General features: G+C 42.2%; 1 protein-coding gene across 2 annotated transcripts in view; it reads right to left on the minus strand.

Moving 5' to 3' along the window:
- Positions 1–3,665: 3,665 nt before the first annotated feature.
- Positions 3,666–25,810, minus strand: part of SIM2 (SIM bHLH transcription factor 2) — a 208,165-nt gene continuing 186,020 nt past the window's right edge. Inside the window, exons 8-11 of one of the 2 annotated variants that reach the window (XM_077479919.1) lie at positions 23,907–24,054; positions 18,616–18,784; positions 12,101–12,503; positions 3,666–5,479 (exon numbers count right to left, since the gene is read on the minus strand). In XM_077479919.1, coding sequence (XP_077336045.1) covers positions 4,752–5,479; positions 12,101–12,503; positions 18,616–18,784; positions 23,907–24,054 — 1,448 coding nt within the window. In that variant the 3' untranslated portion in view covers positions 3,666–4,751. Of the gene's footprint in view, positions 5,480–12,100; positions 12,507–18,615; positions 18,785–23,906; positions 24,055–25,810 lie in introns of both variants that reach the window. The other variant, XM_077479918.1, reaches the window with a different exon arrangement.

The raw sequence follows: 25,810 nt of genomic DNA on the forward strand, positions 1-25,810 counted from the left end.
ATCTCAGCTTGTTACCTGTATAAAATAAACATGTCCACAGAAGAAATCAATCAATCAGATTCCAATCTATCCACCATGGCCAAGAACAAAGAGCTGTGCAAGGATATCAGGGATAAGATTGTAGACCCACACAAGGCTGGAATGGGCTACAAGACCATTGCCAAGCAGCTTGGTGAGAGGGTGACAACAGTTGGTGCCATTATTTTCAAATGGAAGAAACACAAAATAACTGTCAATCTCCCTCGGTCTGGGGCTCCATGCAAGATCTCACCTCGTGGAATTTCATTGATCATGAGAACGGTGAGGAATCGGGCCAGAACTATATGGGATAATCTTGTCAATGATCTCAAGGCAGCTGGGACCATAGTCACCAAGAAAACAAATTGTAAAACACCAGTGAAGGACTGAAAATCCTGCAGCGCCCACTAGGTCCCCCTGCTTAAGAAAACACATGTACAGGCCCATCTGAAGTTTGCTAATGAACATCTGCATAATTCAGAGGAGAACTGGGTGAAAGTGTTGTGGTCAGATGAGAGCAAAATCCAACTCTTTGGCATCAACTCAACTCGCCGTGTTTGGAGGAGGAGGAATGCTGCCTATGACCCCAAGAACACCATCCTCACCGTCAAATATTGAGGTGGAAACATTATGCTTAGGGGGTGTTTTTCTGCTAAGGGGACAGGACAACTTTACTGCATCAAAGGGACGATGGACGGGGCCATGTACCATCAGATATTAGATGAGAACCTCCTTCCCTCAGCCAGGGCATTAAAAATGGGTTGTGGATGGGTATTCCAGTATGACAATGACCCAAAACACACGGCCAAGGCAACAAAGGAGCCATTCAAGAAGAAGCACATTGAGGTCCTGGAGTTGACTAGCCAGTCTGTAGACCTTCATCCCATAGAAAATATGTGGAGGGAGCTGAAGGTTCAAGTTACCAAATGTTAGCCTCGAAACTTTAATGACTTGGAGAGGATCTGCAAAGAGGAGTGGGACAAAATCCCTCCTGAGATGTGTACAAACCTGGTGGCCAACTACAAGAAACATCTGACCTCTGATTGCCAACAAGGGTTTTGCCACCAAGTACCATGTCATGTTTTGTGAAGGGGCAAATACTTATTTCACTCATTAAAATGCAAATCAATTTATAACTTTTTTGAAATGCATTTTTTTTGTTGTTATTCTCTCTCACTGTTAAAATAAACCTACCATTAAAATTATTGACTGATCATTTCTTTGTCAGTGGGCCACAGTACAAAATTTACAGGGGGTCAAATACTTTTTCCCTCACTATAAATAGGATAATGTGACATGGTCAATTTAGTTCAGTTCTGAGTTTTCACTAATAAATACAATATTCTCTTTTGACCAATTACATTTTTGTCCTATTTATGTTCTTTTTTTCCTCTAACTTTAATAATCCACTTACGGTACCCTATTTGCCTGCAAAAACGTAATTTTCATTTGGACCTCTGTCTGCTTTTTTTAAATAAATTTCAGATAAGTTTCCTACAATAGTTTAGTGGTGTGTAAACCTTACCACCATACTTCCCCTTCCTCTTCTCTGGTATTGGATTGCTTCTTAACTAACAGTAAGGGCGTGCATACTTAAAATGTACTGAAGCGATGCATCGTGTAATTTAAAATTTACCAGTCAGATATTTAGGAGTTCAGCCTCAAACCAGCAATACCTTTGTAAGAAAACTGTCCTCTGTGTGCCTCACTGAAATAAGATTGACTTTATTTTGGGTCTTTGCTCGCTGACTTCAGTGCTAAACCCTACCGACTGCTCTTTCTCTGTCCAATGAAAATCTCCTAGAGCCAAATAAATTGAACGTGGTCTGCTTAATTTAAAAAAATGGTTTCAATAATTTTTTTATTTTATTTAAATCTTATGTGTATAATTTGTAAATATATGTTCACATGGGGGGGGGGGGGTCATATTCACTCATTACAAAAGCAGGCTTTGCTTCCTGCTCCACGTTCTCTGTCAAAGTATGAACATGGGAAAGCAAAAGACTTCCTTTAATGCCAATACTTATTCACAGAAGAGAACTGCCATTAAGATCAACGCTTATGCAAGGATGGCACGATCACTAGGATCGCTGAAATATACAATGGGACATTTAATAGTAAAAATGACAAGCAAGCTATGCGCAGACTACAACAACCCAACGGGATTCATGTACAGATGCTTCATTGGTGGACTCTTGTCTAACTAGTAGACTCTGCTATATTTAAGGCTCTTCTGTGTTCCTCTGGCCTGAGACAGCAAGGACCTATAGGATATATATTTCTGCAAACAAGTAAATGCTTCCTTTTTATATTTCTATATACTATATTACCAAAAGTATTAGGACAAATGCCTTTACACGCACATGAACTTTAATGACATCCCAGTCTTAATCCGTAGGGTTCAATATTGAGTTGGCTCATCTTTTGCTGCTATAAAAGCTTCAACTTTTCTGGGAAAGATATCAACAAGGTTTAGAAGTGTGTCTATGGGAATGTTTGACCATTCTTCCAGAAGCCCATTTGTGAGGTCAGGCACTGATGTGGATGAAAAAGCCTAGCTCGCAGTCTCCACTCTAATTCATCCCAAATGTGTTGAGGTCAGGAGTCTCTCTCATCCACATCTTTATGGACCTTGCTTTTTGCACTGGTGTGCAGCCATGTTGGAACAGGAAGGGGCCATCCCCAAACTGTTCCCACAAAGTTGGGAGCATAAAATTGGCTAAAATGTCTTGATATGCTGATGCCTTAAGAGTTCCCTTCACTGGAACTAAGGGACCAAGCCCAACCCCTGAAAAACAACCCCACATTATAATCCCTCCTCCACCAAATTATTTGGACCAGTGCACAAAGCAAGGTCCATAAAGACATAGATGAGCGAGTTTGGGGAGGAGGAACTTGACTGGTCTGTCCTGAACTCAACCCGGGAAGAACACCTTTGGGATGAATTGGAGTGGATACTTCAAGCCAGGCTTTCTCATTCAACATCAGTGCCTGACCTCACAAATGCACTTCTGGAAGAATGGTCAAACATTCCCATAGACACACTCTTAGCCCTTGTACACACGGTCAGACATTCCGACAACAAAATCCGTCGGATTTTGTCCGAAACTGGTGTTGCATACACATGGTCGGACAAAGTTGTCGGAAAATCCGATCGCTCGTAACATTATGACGTTAATTTGTTACGATGGGACTACGTTCAGGCTAGTAGCCAATAGCTTTGGTCTAGGAATATTATCTGAGCATGCGTGGCACTTTGTCCGATCGGAATTCTCTACAAATATCTGAATATCCGACCGACAAAGTTTTAGAGCTGGGCTATAAAATTTTCCGACAACATGATCAGATCGGACTTTGTCCGATCGGATCATGTTGTCGGAAAATTGTATAGCCCAGCTCTAAAACTTTGTCGGTCGGATATTTCCGACGGAAACCGTCCGATGGAGCCCACACATGGTCGGATTATCCGACAACACGGTCCGATCGGACATTTTCCGTCGGAATGTCCAACCGTGTGTACAAGGACTTAAACCTTGTAGACAGCCTTCCCAGAACAGTTGAAACTTTTATAGCTGCAAAGGGTGGGCCACCGCAATATTGAACCTATGGACTAGGACTGGGATGCCATTAAAGTTAATGTGCGTGTAAAGGCAGGCGTCACAATACTTTTGACAATATAGTGTATAAGATATATATATTTTTGCAAACAAGTAAATGCTTTCTTTTTTATTTATGTATTTGAAGCTGAAATTATAATCTTATCTCAGGGTTCCCAGGAAAATAATAGCTTTATTAGAAATCAGGCCGCATTAGCTGTCAGGGTATACCTATACATTTATTATCTGCTAGCACAGCTCAGAGCCCTCTTAAAACTCAATTGAATTTGCAGATGTTTTCAAAATATATATTTGAATAGGCCTTATATTTGGCCATGCACAGGCCTGATAGGTTACATGGTTGCCAGCTGGTACCGCATTATGCAGGTGGGTTCATGCTCTTCTGCATTATGAGGATGTAAGCAGGCCTCTGGGATGGCTCCAGAGTGCTGTTGAGTCATACATACTAAAATATAATATATAACTTCACTGCTAATTCTGCCTTTCCATAGAAATACAGAAATGGAAAATTTCAGGAAGAGCAAGGGGCAAAAATGTGAGTCATGTTCAAAGTTACCTCCAGGCTGATGTTATTGTAATAGCGTAAAATACACTACTTCTCCTTTAAGTCTGTTATATTATGTCTGTGGGTAGCCTTATTTTAGCTTTTCACATTCGTCTGGATTTACTCTTTGAAAATGAAATTTTCTCTGGGGTAATAGGGGATTAAATAATATGGGTTGTTTGAGGAGAGAGAGGAAACTTTTCCTCTATGTAATGAAGTATGAAGGTGTACCTCTAAGAATCTGGCCTTTCTATTCATCCAGCAGTGGAGTAGGGGAAACTATGATCTGGCACATGACTTCTTAAATGGCATGGCCTACACCAGAGATTAATCTGTAACAATGCCGCTCTCAGGCTAGTTGTGTATTCCTGACCTTTCAGGTTCTATTACACATGGCTTGGCAAGAAAACATGCACGTCTGTCCTTTGACGACCTTCGGCTACGCTTAGTAAGGATTGGTCACTGGTCTCACTCATGCTTCCGAGTAAATAATTCCAGTTAGATTGTTTTTCCATATTTTTTCCCGTTCCAATTAACGAATAGAAAAAAAAAAAAACCCTTAGGGACCGCTGTCACCTTCCATTGGTTATAATGACAGAAGTCCCAATATAGTGGGGAAGTGCAGTTTCACGGTGGGTTTCTGGAGAAGACATGGACGAAGGACTTTGGTTTTTGTAAATAAACGAGTTAATTTCCTCTGAGGAATAGCCATAGTTTTCTGTGCCGTGTTCAGGCTCTGTGCACGATGAAGCCTGACAAGTTCCATGTTTGGATAACACATGGTGGTAATTAAGAGGTACGTAAGGGACTTGGCTATGGGATTTGAAGTGCTCGTGTTCAGAGTTGTGGTGGGGATATTTTTGCGTTGTTCTGTCATTTTCCAGTTCATGATAGCCGGTCTGATGCAGACCGACAGGCCCATATCTAGGCTCCTTCATACAGACCCTTCTTGTCTGCTCATAGACCACCGGCCTAGGGAGCAGGTGGCCCAATTGTCCTACTGTCTTTGCGTGAAGGCATTCGGATTTTGGCAGCAGAGAATTGTTCAAGGAGTTTGAAAAGTGCTTTTCGCTGACGATCGTTTTTTCTTGCTGGTACCTACTAAATTCCAACTTGTTTTCCTCCTTCACTGTGTGATAGGTGGTGGTGCCGCCTCTGTTCTCCAGCTTGCTGGTCTTCATATTTGTGGAGCAATAGAGTTCATCTTTATAACGGAGGTTGGCTCTCGAGGATGAGGATGAAGAACAGCCTGTGAATCCATCGGATGAGCTTTCTCCAGAGCTGTACCGCTTGGTTGTTGCTAGGGTTTAGACAAACACATTTTATTAGTTAGGTTAACGGAATATGCTTTATCAAAAAAGAAATAAATTGTGAAGTGAATGTAAACCCTGACAAGGAGCTTGTCTTATATTCTCCCTTTTGATCTGTTAACTATACTATCAAAGGCATTTTACTATATCTGTTTGAAAAGTGTAAAAGATACCTATTGATCCTGATAGAAATCTTGGGAGCTGGTAACTCAGTGTGCCCACTGCAGGTGCTTACTGTTCCGAGTTTTCATTGTTCTTGGGTATTCTTTGTGCTACAGAACATCTCCCCATATGTTGCAGAACTAAGGAGAGATATTCTGCATTCCTGTTTTAGTGTGACAGCTTTCCTCTTCCATGGATAGTGAGTGAGCTTTGGCAACATAATACAGGAGGTATATTACTGGCAGGATCAAAAGATATCTAGGATAGAGTGCATAGGAGGCCGGCCCATTGTAACTTGCACTTAGGCCATTAGATATCCCCATAGCCATGAGCCAGGGGAGGCTTAGTAGGCTTTGGGGTTAAATAACAGCCTGCTCCTGCCAGTAGAGGAGCACCATGGAAACTTATGGCAAATATAAGGTGTTGGTGGGAAGCCCAGAAAGAGTTTATCACTGAGAGAGTCTTTCCTACTTTTCTCTGCTGGTGGACCAGGCTGGATCAACATGTAGTCGGTTGGGACTTATTCTTTTAGCTTTGCCTCAGGGGGAAACCTGGAGTAGTTTAAGGGTTTAATGCATTTTTGGGTCTATTCACATCCCCCTGTCATGGGTTGCTTGACTCTGGGACACCCCTCCTGTAGGTAAAGGGTCCCCCCTTCTCATTCCACACATCTTTACACTAAGCTGAAGTGTTTCCAACACAAGCTTTGTACCGCCACCTTAAAGGGATAGCTTTTATTAGTCTTCTAATGGTCCCCTCTTACTTCTAACCTCTATAAAAGCAAACAAAACATACAGTGGTGTGAAAAAGTGTTTGCCCCCTTCCTCATTTCCTGTTCCTTTGCATGTTTGTCACACTTAAGTGTTTCGGAACATCAAACCAATTTAAACAATAGTCAAGGACAACACAAGTAAACACAAAATGCAATTTGTAAATGAAGGTGTTTATTATTAAAGGTGAAAAAAAATCCAAACCATCATGGCCCTGTGTGAAAAAGTGATTGCCCCCCTTGTTAAAACATACTATAACTGTGGTTGTCCACACCTGAGTTCAATTTCTCTAGCCACACCCAGGCCTGATTATTGCCACACCTGTTCACAATCAAGGCATCACTTAAATAGGAGCTGCTTGACACAGTAAGGTCCACCAGAAGATCCTTAAAAGCTACACATCATGCCGAGACCCAAAGAAATTCAGGAACAATTGAGAAAGAAAGTAATTGAGATCTATCAGTCTGGAAAGGGTTATAAAGCCATTTCCAAAGCTTTGGGAATCCAGCGAACCACAGTGAGAGTCATTATCCACAAATGGCGAAGACATGGAACAGTGGTGAACCTTCCCAGGAGTGGCCGGCCGCCCAAAATTACCCCAAGAGCGCAGCGACGACTCATCCAAGAGGTCACAAAAGACCCCACAACAACGTCCAAGGAACTGCAGGCCTCACTTGCCTCAGTTAAGGTCAGCGTTCATGCCTCCACCATCAGGAAAAGACTGGGCAAAAATGGCCTGCATGGCAGAGTTCCAAGGAGAAAACCACTGCTGAGCAAAAAGAACATCAAAGCTCGTCTCAATTTCTCCACAACACATCTTGATGATCCCCAAGACTTTTGGGACAACATTCTGTGGACCGATGAGACAAAAGTGGAACTCTTTGGAAGGTGTGTGTCCAAGTATATCTGGCGTAGAAGGAACACTGCATTTCATAAAAAGAACATTATACCAACAGTAAAATATGGTGGTGGTAGTGTGATGGTCTGGGGCTGTTTTGCTGCTTCAGGACCTGGAAGACTTGCCGTGATAAAAGGAACTATGAATTCTGCTGTCTACCAAGAGATCCTGAAGGAGAATGTCCGACCATCTGTTCGTGTACTCAAGCTGAAACGAACTTGGGTTCTGCAGCAGGACAATGATCCTAAACACACCAGCAAGTCCACCACCGAATGGCTGAAGAAAAACAAAATGAAGACTTTGGAGTGGCCTAGCCAAAGTCCTGACCTGAATCCTATTGAGATGTTGTGGTATGACCTTAAAAAGGCCGTCCATGCTCGAAAACCCTCTAATGTAACTGAATTAGGACAATTCTGCAAAGATGAGTGGGCCAAAATTCCTCCAGGACGCTGTAAAAGCCTCATTGCACGTTATCGCAAACGCTTGGTTGCAGTTGTTGCTGCTAAGGGTGGCCCAACCAGTTATTAGGTTTAGGGGGCAATCACTTTTTCACACAGGGCCATGATGGTTTGGATTTTTTTTCACCTTTAATAATAAACACCTTCATTTACAAATTGCATTTTGTGTTTACTTGTGTTGTCCTTGACTATTGTTTAAATTGGTTTGATGTTCCGAAACACTTAAGTGTGACAAACATGCAAAGGAACAGGAAATGAGGAAGGGGGCAAACACTTTTTCACACCACTGTATGTTCAAAGGGGGTAGAGTGGGGGTTGTTGGGGTAAATGTACAGAGGACTGTCAGCAGGTATTGGCTATGCCAGGATGGGCATGCCTCCAAGAAGGCTTTTCTAGACACCCTAGGAGCCCAGTGTCAATTGTATGCTGTTGAGGTCACTATACCAATGTCCAAACAGGAATGGATTAAAGAGTAGTTGCACTCCCTATTACAAAACAGGTGAAAATAAGGCAAAAAAGGACCCTTTCACACAGACGGATCAAACCGGGTCAATAAATACAAAAATAATACTGCGTATGTGAAAAACAATTTAGTGCGAAAAAAAGCAGCTTTACAAATGTGAGATATTACCACAAAAAAAAATAAACAAAATAAAGGTGTGTTGCACTTTAGTGATTGATATTAAAAATACTGAAAACAAAATTATAAATAAATAAACAGTCCAGAAAAATCAATCTCTCACATGAACTATATGGTCAAATGGCAAACTCCATTATTCAACTGTGGATAAGGTTATACAATCCCTTCACCAAGTGAACACGCCACCGCCACAATAGGTTGGACTCTTACCAGAGAGCTTGGACCGTTTATTACGAAGCTTTAAACAGGCTTGATGAATATGTCCCGGTAGAGGTCACCAGTAGGGGATGTACAAAGGAACCATGTCAGGAACAGCTCCAGAGCATCCAGGAGACTCCACCCAAACAACGATCGTGTAGCCAGATCCAAATAAAACATAAAACGATGGATAGTGTAAAACCTTTTAAGGGTTGCATTTAATAAAAAGTATTGCACTTACACGTATCCATAGTAAAAACATAGTAAAAACAGCATTGCATGGTAAAAAAGGAAGGGGGCCGCCACAGAACATCCAAATGTGTAAAATGCACAATAACAGGAACATTCAGCTCAGCCCGAACGGTTTCATCAACAAAATTACTTTTTCTGGGCCATCAAGGCCTTTTGTCAATGAATCCTGTCAGGCTGAGCTGTATGTTCCTGTTATCTCACATTTTATATGTTTGGATGTTCATTTTTTTTACCATGTAATGCTGTTTTTACTATGGATATGTGTAAGTGCAATACTTTATATTAAATGCAACCCTTAAGCCCTTGTACACACGGTCGGAGATTCCAACAACCAAATCCGTCGGAGTAATTCCGACGGATTAATTCCGGAAGAGGTCCGCAAGTGATGTTGCATACACACGGTCGGACTAAGTTGTCGGAAAATCCGATTGTACATAAGGTGATGACGTTATTTCGTTGCGACGGGACTACGTTCAGGCTAGTAGCCAATAGCTTTGGTCTAGGAATTTGATCTGAGCATGCATGGCACTTTGTCCGTCGGAGTAGGCTACACATGATCGGAGTATGTCCGATCGGAGCATTTTGTCGGAAAATTTTACCGACAAGTTGGAAAAGTTGGTCCGTCGGATATTCCGAAAGAAACAGTCCGATGGAGACCACACACAGTTGGAATATCTGACAAAACGGTCCGATAGGACACATTCTGTCGGAATCTCCGACCGTGTGTACAAGGGCTAAGAGTTTTTACACTATCCAGCATTTTTTGTTTTATTTGGATCTGACTACACATTCCTAGTTTGGGTGGAGTCCCCTGGATGCTCTGGAGCTGTTCCTGATGTGGTTCCTTTGTACATCCCCTGCTGATGACCCCTATTGGGACATATACATTAAGCCTGTTTGACCCTTCGTAACAAAGGCTCCAGGCTCTCTGGTAAGAGTCCAATCCATTGTGGTGGTAGGGTGTTTACTTGGTAAAGGGATTGGAGGACCAACCGGGTCAGCCTCAGCCTATCAATTTTTTTGGTGGACCCAATAAGACCATACATTGCCCTCTATGGAGCGACAGGTGTCAAAAGACATGTGTCCATTGACACCCGCTGACATCCGATCCTATCTGCTAAAAACAGACAGATAGGGATCCGTTCCCTATCCGTCTATTGGATCAGATGTAAACGTACAGGTGGTCCATTTATATTTGACTGCCCATAGAGGACAGCGCGCTGGATCTGTGTCCGCTCTGCTTATGCAGAGAGGACACAGACAAGCCATCTGCCTGCTAAGTGGGGATCAGCGCATGCAGACAGATTTCCCTGCTGAAAGGGGTCTTAAAAAGAAACAAATACAGCCACCACCTTTAGAGGCAGATATCTGCAAAATATATTACCTTTATGTTCTTATATTTTTTAAAGCATGTTTAAATCCAAAACAAAGAACAGCCTGATGTTCCCCCTAAATCTTTGCCACACTCAGCAGGGGCCTAGGGGACCTTCTTGCAAATCCAGGACTAATTGGAACATTACATTCGGCACTTGTCTGTTTGTTTAAGTTTTACACTGTAGCAGTTTTCTAGGCTGTCATGATACAGCAATCTGTGATAACCCCATCATCATGCAGGTCTGCTTTACATTACATTACTCACTCTCTGATTTACACTCCACATCAATAATTACATCATGGAGTGTTTGGTCAAGTCACAGCGCCGTGAGAGCTTGATGGATGCCCAGCAGTTTTCCATTTATAAAATTAGCTGGAGGATGCTTTATCTGCTGTGTTTGGAGGAAGCTGAGAGGTAACACTGATCAAATATTAACCTACGAGTCACAAAACCACTGCTTTGCTGGGTAATGAATCGTGTCCAGGAATCTGACAGTTTCTACCACTGAAATATGACAGTGAGTAATCGGTACAACAACAATTCTGCAAATTTGTTGATGTGGAACAATTACATGAAAGATTAACATGTAGATATTATTTGACGTGCAGAGTGGATTGACAATGAGAATAAAGTGGTGGGTGTTTGCAGGGGTGGAAATGTGGGGTCTCTTTGTTATCTGCACCTACCCCTACCCCTGACAACCTCCCTACGCTCCACACCAAGATCCCACTCTAAACCTGTCTGCTCCCCACCAAATCAACCCTTTATCATGGAAATCAAAATCTGAAACCAGTTTGTGCTGCATGAATGCATTATAGCAGTGATATACCCAAAAGCAAACATTTATAAGTGAAGTATGTTTTTTTTTATCCATACTTACCTAGGTGGATGCTGCATCACATTTGTGAGGTCAGGCACTGATGCTGGACTAGAAGGCCTGGCTCACTGTCTCTGCTCAAGTTCCTCCACCCCATACTCGCTCACCCATGTTTTTATGGACCTTTGGCTCATTTGGTGAAGGAGGGATTATGGTGTGGGGTTGTTTTTCAGGGGCTGGGCTTGGCCCCTTAGTTCCAGTGAAGGGAACTCTTAAGGTGTCAGCATACCAAGACATTTTGGAAAATTTCATGCTCCCAACTTTGTGGGAACAGTTTGAGGATGGCTGCCCCTTCCTGTTCTAACATGACTGCACACAAGTTCATAAAGCAAGGTCCATAAAGATATGAGTAGGTTGGGGTGGAGGAACTTGATGAGTCCTGAGGTCAATGCGATAGACCTTTAGGATTCGAGCGGAGACCTTCTAGTCCACATCAGTGCCTGACCTCACAAATGCGCTTCTGGAAGAATTGTCAAACATTCCCATAGACACGTTCCTAAACCTTGTAAACTGCTTGCAGCTGTTATAGCTGCAAAGGGTGGGCCAACTCAATATTGAACCCTACGGACTAAGACTGGGATGCCATTAAAGTTCACGTGCATGTAAGGGCAGGCGTGCCAATATTTTTGGTAATATAGTGTAGCTTCTCGGATGGGCTCTGCACTGTTTCTGTAAACTGAGCCATTCAATGACAGTTCCAGCGGTCCACAGCCATTAATGGCGCTGCAAAATAAGGCTCACTTTGCCATTCACAATTTTTTATGCTCTTTAAATGTAAATTGTTTCACTGTGTTAGCCATGAATAGTATACGAAAGTGAAAATATAGGCAATACCTTTTGTCTAGCCCTAACCCTTACTTATAAGAGTTCCATCAATCATTAGAAATAAAGTGTTGACCTTATCAATGAACACACATGGTATTTATTGTACTTAGTAATTCACAGCAGATATCTGGAATGTGCATGTAGAAAATAACTTACCATCATAATTTTGAGGGAGGTTGTGACACGTCTGACTTGCAGGCTGATCATGAACAATTTTTGGTGGTGAATTTGGCACCATGGGGTTGGAGTAATGCCAGTGACACTCTCCCCCTGTTTGTATTGCGCCAAAGAAAAATCGCGCCACCTCACATGGCGACCCTTGGCTCTGTCCAAACCTAGAAGGCATCACTTGTTTTTTGCCACTCAACATGTGGGAGTCCATTGGAAAGTGTCCGTAGTGGTAAGGGAATGGTATGCTGTAGGGGGCAGGGTATAAAAGTTCACTGTTTTCCGCATGGTTGCTTGGTTCTTGGTTAGTGGCAGCATTTGTTGTTGGACCTCCTTTCCAGTTTCCAAACTGTGCAATGTCCAGCTTATCTCCATGGAAGGAACTGTACTGCTGCTGGAAGAAAGACAATGTATTGATCAAATAGTAGCTCGAGGGGAAATTTCCCTCCTGGAGTTTTTGAGGCTCACTCCTCCTACTGCATTTGGACTAATATAATACATAATACATGAAAAATCCACATAGTCATTTTTTTATTTAAAGATGAGTTCAGAACTAATGTACAGAGTCCTTTGGAGTTGTGAAAGCCAGCCACAGATTTGTTTCTCAGAATCAAAATATAATTTTGTAACATGTGGTTCCATTAAAGTGGGAACTTCAGGCAGATTTTGGGGCCACTTGGTCCAATTTGTTTTAAACATTGTTATTATTAAAAATTATATCTTTCTTGTCCCCAATGTAGTACTGTCAAATTCTGCTCATAGGTTTTTTTTGTATAACTTCAGACACATATTAAAAGAGAAGTTTATTATTTATTTTTTTAGAAATCATACTTATCTCGGACTGATGCTGCATCTGTCCCCTGCCAGCTCTAAGGCTGAGAACTAAGCAATCAAACCCTGCTGATTGCTCAGTTCTCAGTGCTCCATGAGCATACTGCTGGTGCCTGTCAGTCACTGGCTCTCTGTTCTGCACACACCCCTGGGGAGGAGCGGTTGGCCCAGGCTCTCAGTGGCTTGCAGGCATCTGAGCGGATCCCGATCATATGGTCGCGATCTTTCCCCAGCCTGGACCGGCTCTGTGATGTCAGCCGACAGCAGGCGTCGACCTGCTGTTTGCTGAAAATGGGTCACAAGAGTGCAGAACAAACTGCACTCCTGTGATCCACAGGAGAAGTACAGCCAATGAGCTTTGGCTGTACTTCTCCTTTAACAAACGCCAAGAATGAAGTTTATTAAACTATATTTAGTAAAATAATGAGAATTGCAACTAGTGTAAGGACCTAAATTTGGACTGGCATAATTCTCCTGTAATATTCTGTCCAACAACATTCAGAGAGAGGGAGGGCCACCACTGAGGCCAATTAGAGAGGCTACATGCAAATGTGTTGACAAAAAAACACACACAAACAAGAGAACAGAGGGATGAACTCTATAGACTTTTGCTGCTCCTTCACTGACCAATCACATATGAAGGAAAGGAAGGTGCTACTACTTAAAGGAGAAGTATGACCAAATCTCCCTTGGCCATACTTCTCCTTAGGGTCCCAGGAACGCATTTATTGTATTTGCGTATTTAGCAGTTTGCCTGGATTTCGGCTATACAATGGTTAAACTTCCTAAAGCCATCATTCTTATCTTATTAAAATCTAAGATTATGAAATATTAATCTGCTCCCCAAAATTACTTGTATACAGGTTTTCTACATTTTTGTCTAGTTTGTCTACATGTGGACATCATAACGTGTCTTGCTAAAATATTCCCCTTGCAGAGTTTATTCTATAATGCTGAAGATGCTTCACAACTCATCAAAGCCCTTTGGTATTAAAAGGATGAGCAGCGAAATGTCTTCAGCATTATAGAACCAGTCCAATTGAATGTGACTACTACTGACTATACCAAGCCGTGGACAAATGAGTACCTTCACAGATGAATGATGTTTAATCTGTAGAAGAGGAATAATCAACAGTGATCCAATGTCCAGTGCACTAAGAAATCTGTCTAAAAACTGGAGTTTAGTGTTACTTTAAAGTGGTTGTAAACCCCATTCATTAAATTTAGTGTTTACTTATCACTCTCCAAAGCTCCAAGTGCCATGTCTTTCTGCTGCTCCGGTCCTCTCTTATGAGCATGAGTCATTTCTGAGAAGTTCTCTGACACATGAGATAACAACAGCTAGAAATTTCTGTTGGGGAGGGGGCTTAGAGAGAGATTAACAGAGAGCTGATCTATTCAGAGTACGGCTCTGTGTATTCCTTCGTTTCTCTGCCTATGTGGAGGGGGGTAGGGGGGTAGGTGTGTGCCTTTCCACCAATCAGCTCTCGCACAGTGTAAGCCCAGACTCCCCAACCAATTCTGGAAGAGGAAAGAAGATTTCTATCATGATCTGCACTTTCTAAAGTGTAGAAAGGGAAAGACAGCAAATATACAAGTAGAATGTATGTAGGAGGATTTGTATCATCTCTGGTATCATCTGAGGCTGTTCACTTCACTCGGTATAGGAGAGGGTTTACATCTACTTTAAAGTGATATTATTAGTTTAATAAAAAACACGTCATATTTACCTGCTTTGCTCAGTGGCTTTGCATAGAGCAGCCCTGATCCTCCTCTTCTGGGGTCCCTTGTCGGGGGTCCTGGCCCCTCCCTCCTGCCTCCAGAGCAAGTAGCTTGCAATGGGGGCACCCAAGCAGGTTCACTTCCAAGCTGCGGCTCTGTGTGCATTCACATACAGAGCTGTGGCCGTTTCCTTTCTCACTTCAGTGGCTGTGATTGACAGCAGCCAATGAGGAGGCAGAGTCCCCAGAGAGCCGAGGCACTCGTGCATATCTCAGAGAAGGTTTTTTTTACCTTCATGCATAGAATGCATGAAGGTAAAAAACTTTGGGAAAACTTGGAACCATATTATGCATAATGGAAAACCCAGTCAATTTTGGGTGGCTTTCCATTACTTCCTGTGGTGTTTCTGAGGCAGGAAGAGAAATCTCTGCAGCAGGGCACAGCAATAAAAACCTGATAAATGTTCGACTTTGCAGACAGAAAGTATTACTAAAGGCTTTTTTTTCCAGTTTTGGATAGAGTGGAGATGGATTAGAATACCTATTCGATTTTTATTGATGTCTGTGTCCCCACTAGGGAGCTTCACCCTCTCCATTTGTCCTGTTTACCATTATCATTGTAAGTGAAAGTAAAAGAAAATTTCACATTTTGGATTGTTCTGAGAAAAGTAATAGGGGCAAAATCTTCCAATGGACACTAGTTCTGGTGAACTGAAGGGCCCCAAGGAATTCCCTTCACTTTTGGGGATTTCTTCTCACTTCCTGTTTTGGCTATAGGTCAGGATGTGAAGGTAAATCTCACCAATAGGACACAGATGCCAAAAAAAAATAAAAAATCTGATAGGGGTTAAAACCCTCCCTTACTCTTTCCGAAATGGAAAAAAAAATCTTTGTCTATATTTCTACTTTAAGTGCAATGGATACAACAAGAATGCACTCTGAAATCAAGTGTCAAAAGCAAAAGTGTAAAAACAAGCACAATGCTATAAGAACATAGATAAAAAGTGATAAAATCCAAACCCATAACCAAGTCACCAAATCATAGAATGTTCTCTAAACAGTTCTAAGCTTTTAGTATATTGTGACAAGTAAATAATACAGCAATAAAATGCCTCATATCTCATTAAATACAAGCAAGTTATGTTCTACGCTCTATAAAACTGCTCATATTGAATGTCTGGGACTTTTCCCCTATTGGTAATTTATGGTGGGCTGTAAGGTTAGCAGCCAGTGACCAGGAAATGCTGCCTGTAATTCAGCTCGCGAAGCAACCCATACTAACTGGGCCTGTAATTTAATCTGTCTCTGAGCGCAGCAAATACAAGGTAGTTTCTAAATATAGTCTGACAGCTAAGAAACCCAAAAGTATCCCAAAAATTCTAAATTATAACTGAAAATAGAGGGAGCCTGTATAATGTAAAACAGAGTTACAAGCAATGAACAAATTCTAGTAATAAATACTTGTGTACAGAAACTTAAAGTGACCCATGCCATTCCTCTAGCTATCTCAATGTGCAGCACATGTGCATAAAGGCTGTTGCCAGCGCTTTATGGCTCCATCCCTCATTACAGCCTTCTAGAAATCCCTAGATAGCAGCTGTGAAACTCTGTGTACAAATCAAATGTATTTACAAAAGTCAGTGTTACAGGGCTACAGAGCAAGATCAGGACAAGTATCAGGATCAAGCACAGTGCTGTAAGTTTGCCTGGCTACAATGACATTGTCCCTTCTTTCCTGATTAGCTGAAGTATTGTTTTTTGGGCTATGCTATGACACGAAGCTCTCGGAAATAGGAAAAAAAACAATTGCTAGCTCTTGTCATGCTAATCCATTGGTTTCAGTATATTTAGTAACTATCCTGCATCAAGTATTTAGATCTTTATTTCTGGTCTTGCCTTCATTGGTTGCAGTTTTTTTTTTTTCATTTCTGTGAATCAGAAGGACTTTATACCAGAGACGTGCCAAAAACGAACTTTCAACTGACTATTTTTGTAGATTACGATTCCCAAAACTAGGCGACACCCTATTTACTCCACGATGACAGCAGATCTGTGAAGGTTGTCTGCCAGGCTCAAGTGCTGCGTGAACGCATAGGAACAGAGTTCCTGTACTTTCTCCACAACAGGAACTCAGTTCCCATTAGCAGCCGTGTCCTGCAAGACTTTGAAGTATGCGAGCTGTGTGGCAGGTGCTACACCAGCAGCTGCCGACACAGCTAGCAATAGTAAGTGCCGCACACCTGACCATTCAGGCATTGCCAGTAGGGGGCCCCATGACAGCTTCCGCTTCGATCTACCTGTCAATCACAGCTAGCTGACAGGTAGATCAGGTCCCTGCTGCTAAGAGATTGTATTTAGTCAGACCTCTCGTGATGCGCTCCTCCACACCCCTCCTGATTTTCTGTCTCCTCATCTCCCCCCTCCCCCCAGTCTCCTGCATACTTGCTCTGTGTGTCCCGCTGAATCCCCCCCTCCTCTATCTTCAGTGCCATATGATGAGAGAACCCAGAGGAGGAGCACAGCTATTCTGCTCACAGGACATGCAGGGAGAGAGGTGAGCTGAGGGAGGAACATCAGTTTGGGGTGGTAAGCTGAGCACAATACCTGGCAAAGTTTAATGCCAGGAGGGAAGTTTATGTTGAAATATGTGAAAGGTTGGAATAGCAGCGAGTGTGTGTTGGAGCCCTGCAGAGTTTGCAGCCCCCCAAGCTAACATACATCTCCTAAGCAGGAACACATCACTATCTCCCCAAGCATTCTGTCCAGATAATGTGCAGTTCATTTATGACCTTTCCGTTTAACCCTGTGTTATCCAAACTCTGTTCAATGAAAAGTGTAAACTCACCACATAAACACTCTATATACAAAATAACATTCCCCAATAAAGATCAGAACATGATGTTCACATTTGCATGGAAGCACAATTGAATGAATGCTGATTATTCAGAGAATTACCGTATTTGTTTAGTGAGGATTGTTTTTTTTTTTTATGTACTAACAGTTAAGGTTCATACACACAATACGATGTTTGTGCGTATGAGCATATCATTTTTTTTTTGGTGGGGGAGTGGATCTTGGGTGGGAGTTCCCACACTTTTTCCCCTCGTCATGTAGGGGGGTGGAAAGGGGCAGGGAAGTATAAGCCTAATACCCTGTCCAGTGCACCTCAGCTCATCTTTATGTATCAGCCTCCCATTGATACTACCATCTTACACCCCCTCACCCCTTCGCCTGAGCACTGGAGTCTCTGGCAAGGTAGAGTGATGGGCCCCCTCCCCTTCTTGTATGCTTTTCTGTTCCCCTTGTTATTCTGGCATCACTTTAGTATCATATACTGTCAATAGCTGTGATGGACTCTGTGGAAGCAAATTTGACCATGTGTACTCCACCACTACTCATCTTTGGACTGTATGCTTTAAAGCTTACCAACAAAATATATATTAAGATATATATAAAAAAAAAAGATATAACAGATACCCTAACGACTTATTTGCAACGGCATTGTTTACCGGCAATAATATTAGTGTTTCCTTATTTTACAAGTTTGCATTGTGAACATCCAGATGTAGTATATAACATTGCTATGTTTTGCGGATATTTAATTTCAAAGTGAAGTATTTGAAAATAAACCTAAAAGAAAGTTAAAAAAAAAATACTGATCATTTGGCTAAATACATAATTACGTTCAATTTTTTTTTTGGGGGGGATTATTCAATTACATTTTTAAGGTTTATAAGTTTCCTTTCTAAAAAACTCTGTGCAACAAAAACATTTTTGCAGAGGGCATAAAAACCTATAAAACTTTTGTTTGCACCAAAGCTGCCAGAAAAACCAACAAGTTGTTCAGTAGCTGATCATCCATGCCAAATGAACCATTTCAACAGCTAATGAACCATCCAATTGTGCTTCTAAACCCCCAGTGATTTAGGCAAGTCTATTGACAGTCTGTACCTGTGGGTAGGGGTTTGATCTTGGCTGTTTTGGTTTGACTTTTGCAGCTTTCAGCTTGGCTGGCTTCCTTGCCTCCTGCGAGGTAGCAACTGAATTCCGGCATGGAAACGGCGCTTTGGCAACAGTCATTTGCTCCAGAGAGAGCTGCAGTTCCTTGTACTCTATATCTCTGTGTTAGAGAAAAAATGAATAATGTTTACCAAGTGTCATCAAAAAAATTCAACATTTTTGTACAATGGTGGAACTGAAGTCCACCAGCCAGCCACTGATGTTCCAGGAAAGTATGGAAATTATCATTTTGGAACTACAGGATGCTGGTAATAACCCATTATTACCAAGTTATAACCATCCACATCATAGTTAATTTATATTTTATCACAAGAATGCCCTTATCATTTAATTCAAAGTTTTTTTTTCCTTTTCTGAAAGATTAAATAACAGAAAATCTAACAGTTTGCTTGATTCACTTATGCAACACAGTTTGGTTTTAGTAATTTTCTTTGTTTTAGAAATACATTCCATCTCCCTGACAGGTACAATAGGCATATTATTTTCAAATCAAGCAGGCCAAAAGCATACAGACGACCTGTTATACCGATACAAATTTGTCAGATTTTGGTACATTCACCAAGATGGGTGGGGGGTCTTCAAAAAAATGGGCCCTGCTTCTATATCAGCTTGGTGTTGGTGCAGGAAGTTCCCCAATGTGTAGTGCCAGATGTGGTGCGGAAATGGGAGGAAGGTCATGTGAACTTCCAATAAAAGCTAGTAAGTTGCTACCTGTACCCCAGTCAGCAGGGGTCAATTTTACTTCCTTAAGGCCCCTTTAACACGGGGCAGCTCCATTTTGATCAGCAGAGAAGCTGCCCACTGATCCCCTGCTGATCAGTGCAGAGCGGGCAGATGACAGGTACGTATCCACTCAATTAATGCAGAGCAGACCAGACAAAGCCTGCTCTGCTCTATCGGAAGCGGAGTGTGAAATGGACTTTCTATTTACACCTACCTGCCCTCTGATCCAAGACCATTTAGACCTGCTGGTCCATAGGGGTGAATGGACTGTTTGATAAGGGCCGCCTGAAAAACTGACAGGCAGACCTGAACGAACTTTCACGTGAAAGGGGCCTTATTTCTTCACAGTGACGCATGTTGTATAAAAACTTTGGTCGATTTTTTTTTACTTCCTATCCTAGAGACAAAACAGAAAATGAGTAGAAATCTCCCCAGAGTGAGCCCGTTTTACTTGTCAGCACAAGATTTCCCCTCTGTTCCTCTATTCCTTTGCTTTTTGTGCCAATAACAATGGTCACCAGGAGAAACTGGGAATGTAAAGCTGACTATACACATGTAGATGTTTGCATGCAGCCTGTAGGGTGAACAAAAATAGTTCTTCCATCCAGCTGTATATAGTGGATGGAGGAATCTCCCACTGCAGCTATTGTAATCTAACAGCCAACGCCACCAGCTGCCAAAATACCTGAACAGTGACTTCATTTGACTGTATGCCAGCACTCTTCGGCCAACATGTGGTTCCGTTGATTTTTAATCAAGGGATGTCCTGGAGGAGTTGGCAGACAGGGTCACCAGCTAAGCAAATTTTGCCTGGTTCATTCGCATAGTGTATGGCTGGCCTAATGGTCTGTGTCAGCAGGCTTTGGGGTTGTGCTGATTACATCGGTTTGCACTCTATACCTGATTGGCTCCTCATGTCAGACACCTCTGAGATCATTTACAATCCATTGACAGGTGAATTTGACATACAGCTGACCTCCTGATTTGCTCCAAATGGGTTTTCCATTCCCATAGGCTTGTATGCTGAACCTCCGATTGGCTCTAAATTATCAGTCAGTTTAATGCAGTAGCCTTGCCTCATTTTGTACAGCATATAAACCTACACATTGAAGAATCATTAGTGATTATCATTAGTAGTGCCACGTAGAAAGGGCCTATGCAGAGGCATCTGATGATGTAATTGGAAAACATGATGACCCCATGTGACTGGAAAAATAGGATATTAAGAAGATAAAGAAAGCCATATTAAATGTAAAGACCAGAAAATATTTTATTTCCTCAAGTAGATTGAAAAGGACAATCCAACACAGTCCAGGGACACCAAAGGGCATCTGGGGTTCATCCAACCCAGCTGCAAGAACTGAGCAAAAAAAATCGGTTAATCCTAATATTGGATCTTGTTTGTACTGAATCCAGCAACACAGTATTTAAACAAATTCCTGAATCCTTGATGAAGAGGGGCCATTTGATGGATGCCCTAAAATGTATTTTGCCCCATACACACGGTGCGACCGAAAATGTGCGATTGGATCATGTGGTTGGAAAATCTGACCGTGTGTGGGCTCCATCTGACTTTTTCCGTCAGATTTTCCAACGCACAAAGTTTGAGAGCAGGATCTAAAATTTTTCGACAACTAAATACGATCGCATAAATTCTGATCATGTGTAGACAATTCCGATGGACAAAGTGCCACGCATGCTCAGAATAAACTAAGAGACGAAAGCTATTGGCTACTGGCCCGTTAATAGTCCCGACGTATGTGTTTCACGTCACCTCTTTCAGAATGATCGGATTTTCCGACAACTTTGTGCGACCGTGTGTATGCAACACAATTTTCGGCCAAAATCCGTTGGAAAGAAAGTAGTTAGGTCCAGGCAGAGGTTGTGACAGGCAACAGACATGGGAGTAGTCAGGTCCAGGTAGGGATCTTGGTGGAGTAGTCAAGTCAGTCTGGGTCAGCAACAAACAAGCAACTGACAGGTAAGTAATATAGTGCTTTTGCTCTCAGGTATCTGGCGATAAGACACAGCACAAGCCACTTTAAAGGCTGGTGTTTAAATATTCTTTTGGTCAGAGGACATGCCCAATGTCATTACTGGTAACTCTGGAAATCTTGGAGGTAGTGGATGTCCTAGGAATCATGGAAATCCAAGCAGGGATCCTGGAAGGCATTCTGGAAGACCCAGCAGGGATCCTGCTAGGAATCCTGGATCACGCAGCAGGGATCTTTTTAGGAGTCCTGGAAGACACAGTTGACTGTCTTTTCAGCTTCCTAATATCCCATGGTCTACTCTACACTCAAGGTTCTCCTAGGCTTGCATACAAGCTGCCTAGCCAAAGACATTTCACTCATCTACAATTATGGGTTATCCAATCAAAATTCAGGATCCAGTGCCTCTCACCCACCGTGCACTTAGGACAATGGCACTGTTTTGCACTTATCATTGTCAAATTGCACTGCTTTTTTCCCTATATTGCAGTCAGGGCAAATCTTGCAATGATTGTTTGAGTCTGGTAACCAGCAAAATATATTAAATTAAAAGACAGACAAGACAAACTTATGAACTGTGGATTTTTATTACCTTTATTTCCCTGTTGGTATTTGTGTGGTTGGCCTAGATCTTGGTAGCTTCAGTGTTTGCAGAAAGTTAGTATGTTTTAAATTAAGCTCTTAGACCCTAGTGTAAGTATAGTAATTTCCAGGTGAGTCATCTGATTACTCCATTTCTATAACATTGTAATTGTCTGTGATTTTATAATTATGGATTGATTGCACTGTTTATTTGATACACCACAGTGCTCTTGAGTACGTGTTTAGTTTTTTTTTTTCTTTTTTAGGTTGCTTTTAGAACGTTAAAGAAGGACTCCTCTACAGACACCGTATTTAAAAGGACAGCAGACCATTACACCAATTGCTAATTCTGATGAGTTATTTTTCCAAAGTGTATAGAAATCCTCTCTTAAGCCTAGTACACATGGTCCAAATGTCGGGCGACATTGGCCGGTTCAATAAAATCCATCCAACATCGGCCCCTGTGTATGACAGTCGGTCCAACAGAAGCTGACCGTTCGCCCACCTTCTGTTGGACGTGCATGCTGGTAAAAACCGGCAGTCAACCGGCTCCCGAGCACTGACTAGAATTTTCTGGTGGAGGGGGGGGGCAGGACACAATAGTACAGCGGGATCATCAATACAGCGGCTTGTACAATGTGCCACAAAGCATATACTTTGCACTGAAATGTGCTGCGTTTCCAAAAAAAAGGTCATGTATGTTTTGTCATCCATTGTGGTGCGTTGAGAGCCCATTCGTAATGCATTTCCTGCCTTGACACATGTAAATGCATGCCATAACACATGGTATTATTTGTGCGTTAGTGCTCACTTAAAGCAGACCTTCCACTCCACCCCTCCTTCCATCATCTTTAGGTATCGGACTATTTTTTTTTTACTTTTTTCAGGTAAAAATGTCTGGCCCCGTCTCCCCATGCACACCAGTCACCTTAGGGGGGCGGTTCAGATCTGCTTTAAGTATGATTGTGCCCTATATCTAGGATCTAAATAAATCCTCAAAACATTACCAACACCATGTGCTATGCCAGAGACGGGTGCCTTGTTAAATAAATAGTGAATGAGTTGGAAAAACAGGGAAAAATTGTGTGTTTAGAATTTTGTAAAACTTGGCTACATGTTGGTACATGGCTAGATGGCTGTATGGTATGGGTGGTTCATCTGTTTTAAGGTAAAAACGTTTCACGTGATTCATACAAACTGATGTTAGGGTACACAGCTATGAATAGTTACTTTTCACTTATGTAGACCACCAAAGAAGGCAAAAAGAGAGATGGTTGTATGTTTTTTATGCTGCGTACACACGAGCGGAATGTCCAACAGAAATAGTCAGACGGAAGCTTTTCATCGTATATTCCGATCGTGTGTATGCCTCATCGGACTTTTTTTTTTTCGAAAATTCTGACGGACCTAGAAATAGAACAGGTTCTAAATATTTGCGATGGAACTTATTCCTATCAGGAAAACCGATTGTCTGTATGCTGTTCCGACAGACCAAAAATGCCACATGCTCGGAAGCAAGTATGAGTCAGCTTTTGATTACTGGCTATTGAACTTCCTTTTTCTTGTCCCATCGTACGTGTTGTACATCACCGTGTTCTTGACGGTCAGAATTTGGTGTGACCGTTGAATGCAAGACAGTTTAAGAGGAATTCCGGTCGTGTGTACAGGGCATACAACTTTAAAGCGTCTTCTGACAACCCTCAACATACTTTGCACCTCATTCACTCCACAGATCTCTTACTGATCTAAGTCCAGTGGTGGGCAGAAGTTGGAAACAACAGGAGAAATAAATGACTATAGTTCTTGAATTTGGGGATGTGCTGCCACCCCCTTATCCCTGTTGCCATTTGCACTGTTCCACAAGGGTCATTGAGGTACAGTCCTTGGTATAGGTACATTCATAAAGACATACATAGTTGCACTCACGTTAGGACATAGTTGACGCTCACAATGCAGTGAGGTCTTGAGGACCGGCTGTTGTGGACAATGGTGGCATAGCTCTGCACCCACACCCATCCTCCATGCTTGGAGAGCAGCCTGTAGTACTTTGTAGTGACCTGGCCTTTCACTAGCACTGCAAATGGAAGAAAAAAATAATAACATTATCACTGAAGTAAAGCAAGTCAAGGGAATCATTTATTTCACTATGTGTCAATAGAGACAATTTCCAGGCTAAGTGGAAGACTGAAATATGTAATAGTTGTATTTGTTCATGAAGTATGCCTCCCAACTTTTTGACTTGAGAAAGAGGAACACATTGTAGCACAAAGTACGTAAGCAAATGACATGTCTACTTTTATAAATATCATGAGAAATCCATACACTTCACTCTGGGCGAAAAAAAACCCTTGCAGCGGGGAACCCCCAGCATTGCGAAGATCAAATGCTCCTTCTGTCTATGGGAAGGGAAAAAGCAACTACAGTATATTTATCGTATACATTGCACCCCTGGCAGCTGACACTCTTCTCCTCTCTGTGATGCTCCTAATTGTGGTTGAACCTTTGTTGTTCTAATTTATAATGCAGGACTTCCAGTCTGTGCTGACACCACAATGAATGCAATGGGCAGAGTGGCAAAGAAAAGGGACTTTGGAGGAGCAGTTGTACAACTTGGGGGAAGCCTGTGGGGTGGAGCTCCAATGCAAGGGTTTTTTCCCCCCAAAGTTTAGCTTTGAACCCATGAGTGTTTTTTCCACCACTATTTCTCCTTTATACCGGCTCTCCAAAATAACAAATATCAAATACAATTATTTAGTGCAGGGGTCTCCAAACTTTCTAAACAAAGGACCAGTTTACTGTTCTTTGGACTTTGGGGGGGGGGGGGGCACAACGTTGGCCAGCGGGAATAGAATATTTTGCTGCCATCAGTGGGAATAAACAGTGCCCCATCTTTGGTATTAGGGAGAGGAATAGTGCCCAATTGTTGGTGTTAGTTATAGAAATGGCACCCCATTTTTGGTGTCAGAGGGTATAATAGTGTCTTATATTAGTGGGATGAATAGTGCCCCAAGGGTCGGTTAAGGCAGGCAAAGAGCCACATCTGGCCCCCGGGCCACAGTTTGGAGACCCCCAGTGTAGAGCTTAGGTGAAAGTCTTTGTGTGGAAAAACACTTCTTATAGGTAAATACATTTTTTAGAGCACAGTGGCTAAGTGGTTAGCACTTCTTCCTAGCAGCACTAGTGTTGTCTGTTTGAATCCCAACCTGAACACTACCAGCCTGAGGCTGCATGTTCTCCCTGTGCCTGCGTGGGTTTCCTCCAGGTACTCTGGCTCCCTCCCACACTCCAAAGACATGCTGGTAGGTTAATTGGTAGAAATGTGCAATTGGTTTCGGTCCGAATACAAATTTTGGACAAATTTTTGTTTATACATCCGAATTTCCGAATGAAATAGTAATGAATTTCATTGAAATCCGCTAAAATGTGTTTATTTTATGTGTTTTCTAAGGAATTCCAACTTTTTGTTCAGCAGTGGGCCGGGAAGCTGGCCGCTCGCATCCTTAATAGCCATGAGTCATAATCTGTCAGCAGGCTTCCCCACTGACAGATGAATGTAAAGAAAAGAATGCCGGCAATAGAAAAATGTTTAAAAAAACGGCATAGGGCACCCCCAGTCCATACCAGGCCAAAGGGCCTGGTATGGATTTTACAGAAAACCCCACGCCAAACTGTTACAAAAAAAACGGTGTGGGGTGCCCCCCCAGAATCCATACCAGACCCTTATCCAGATCCTTAACAAGGGGGCCCCAGTACCCATACACCAAAAGAGTGTCAAAAACTAATAAAAACAAAGCGACAGTTTTTGACAAATCCTTTATTTAAAAAAAAGA

This window comes from Lithobates pipiens, unplaced genomic scaffold (assembly GCF_037356315.1).
Source record: "Lithobates pipiens isolate NorthernLeopardFrog02 unplaced genomic scaffold, aLitPip1_a1.2 Scaffold_16, whole genome shotgun sequence".
Classification (NCBI taxonomy): Eukaryota; Metazoa; Chordata; class Amphibia; order Anura; family Ranidae; genus Lithobates; species Lithobates pipiens.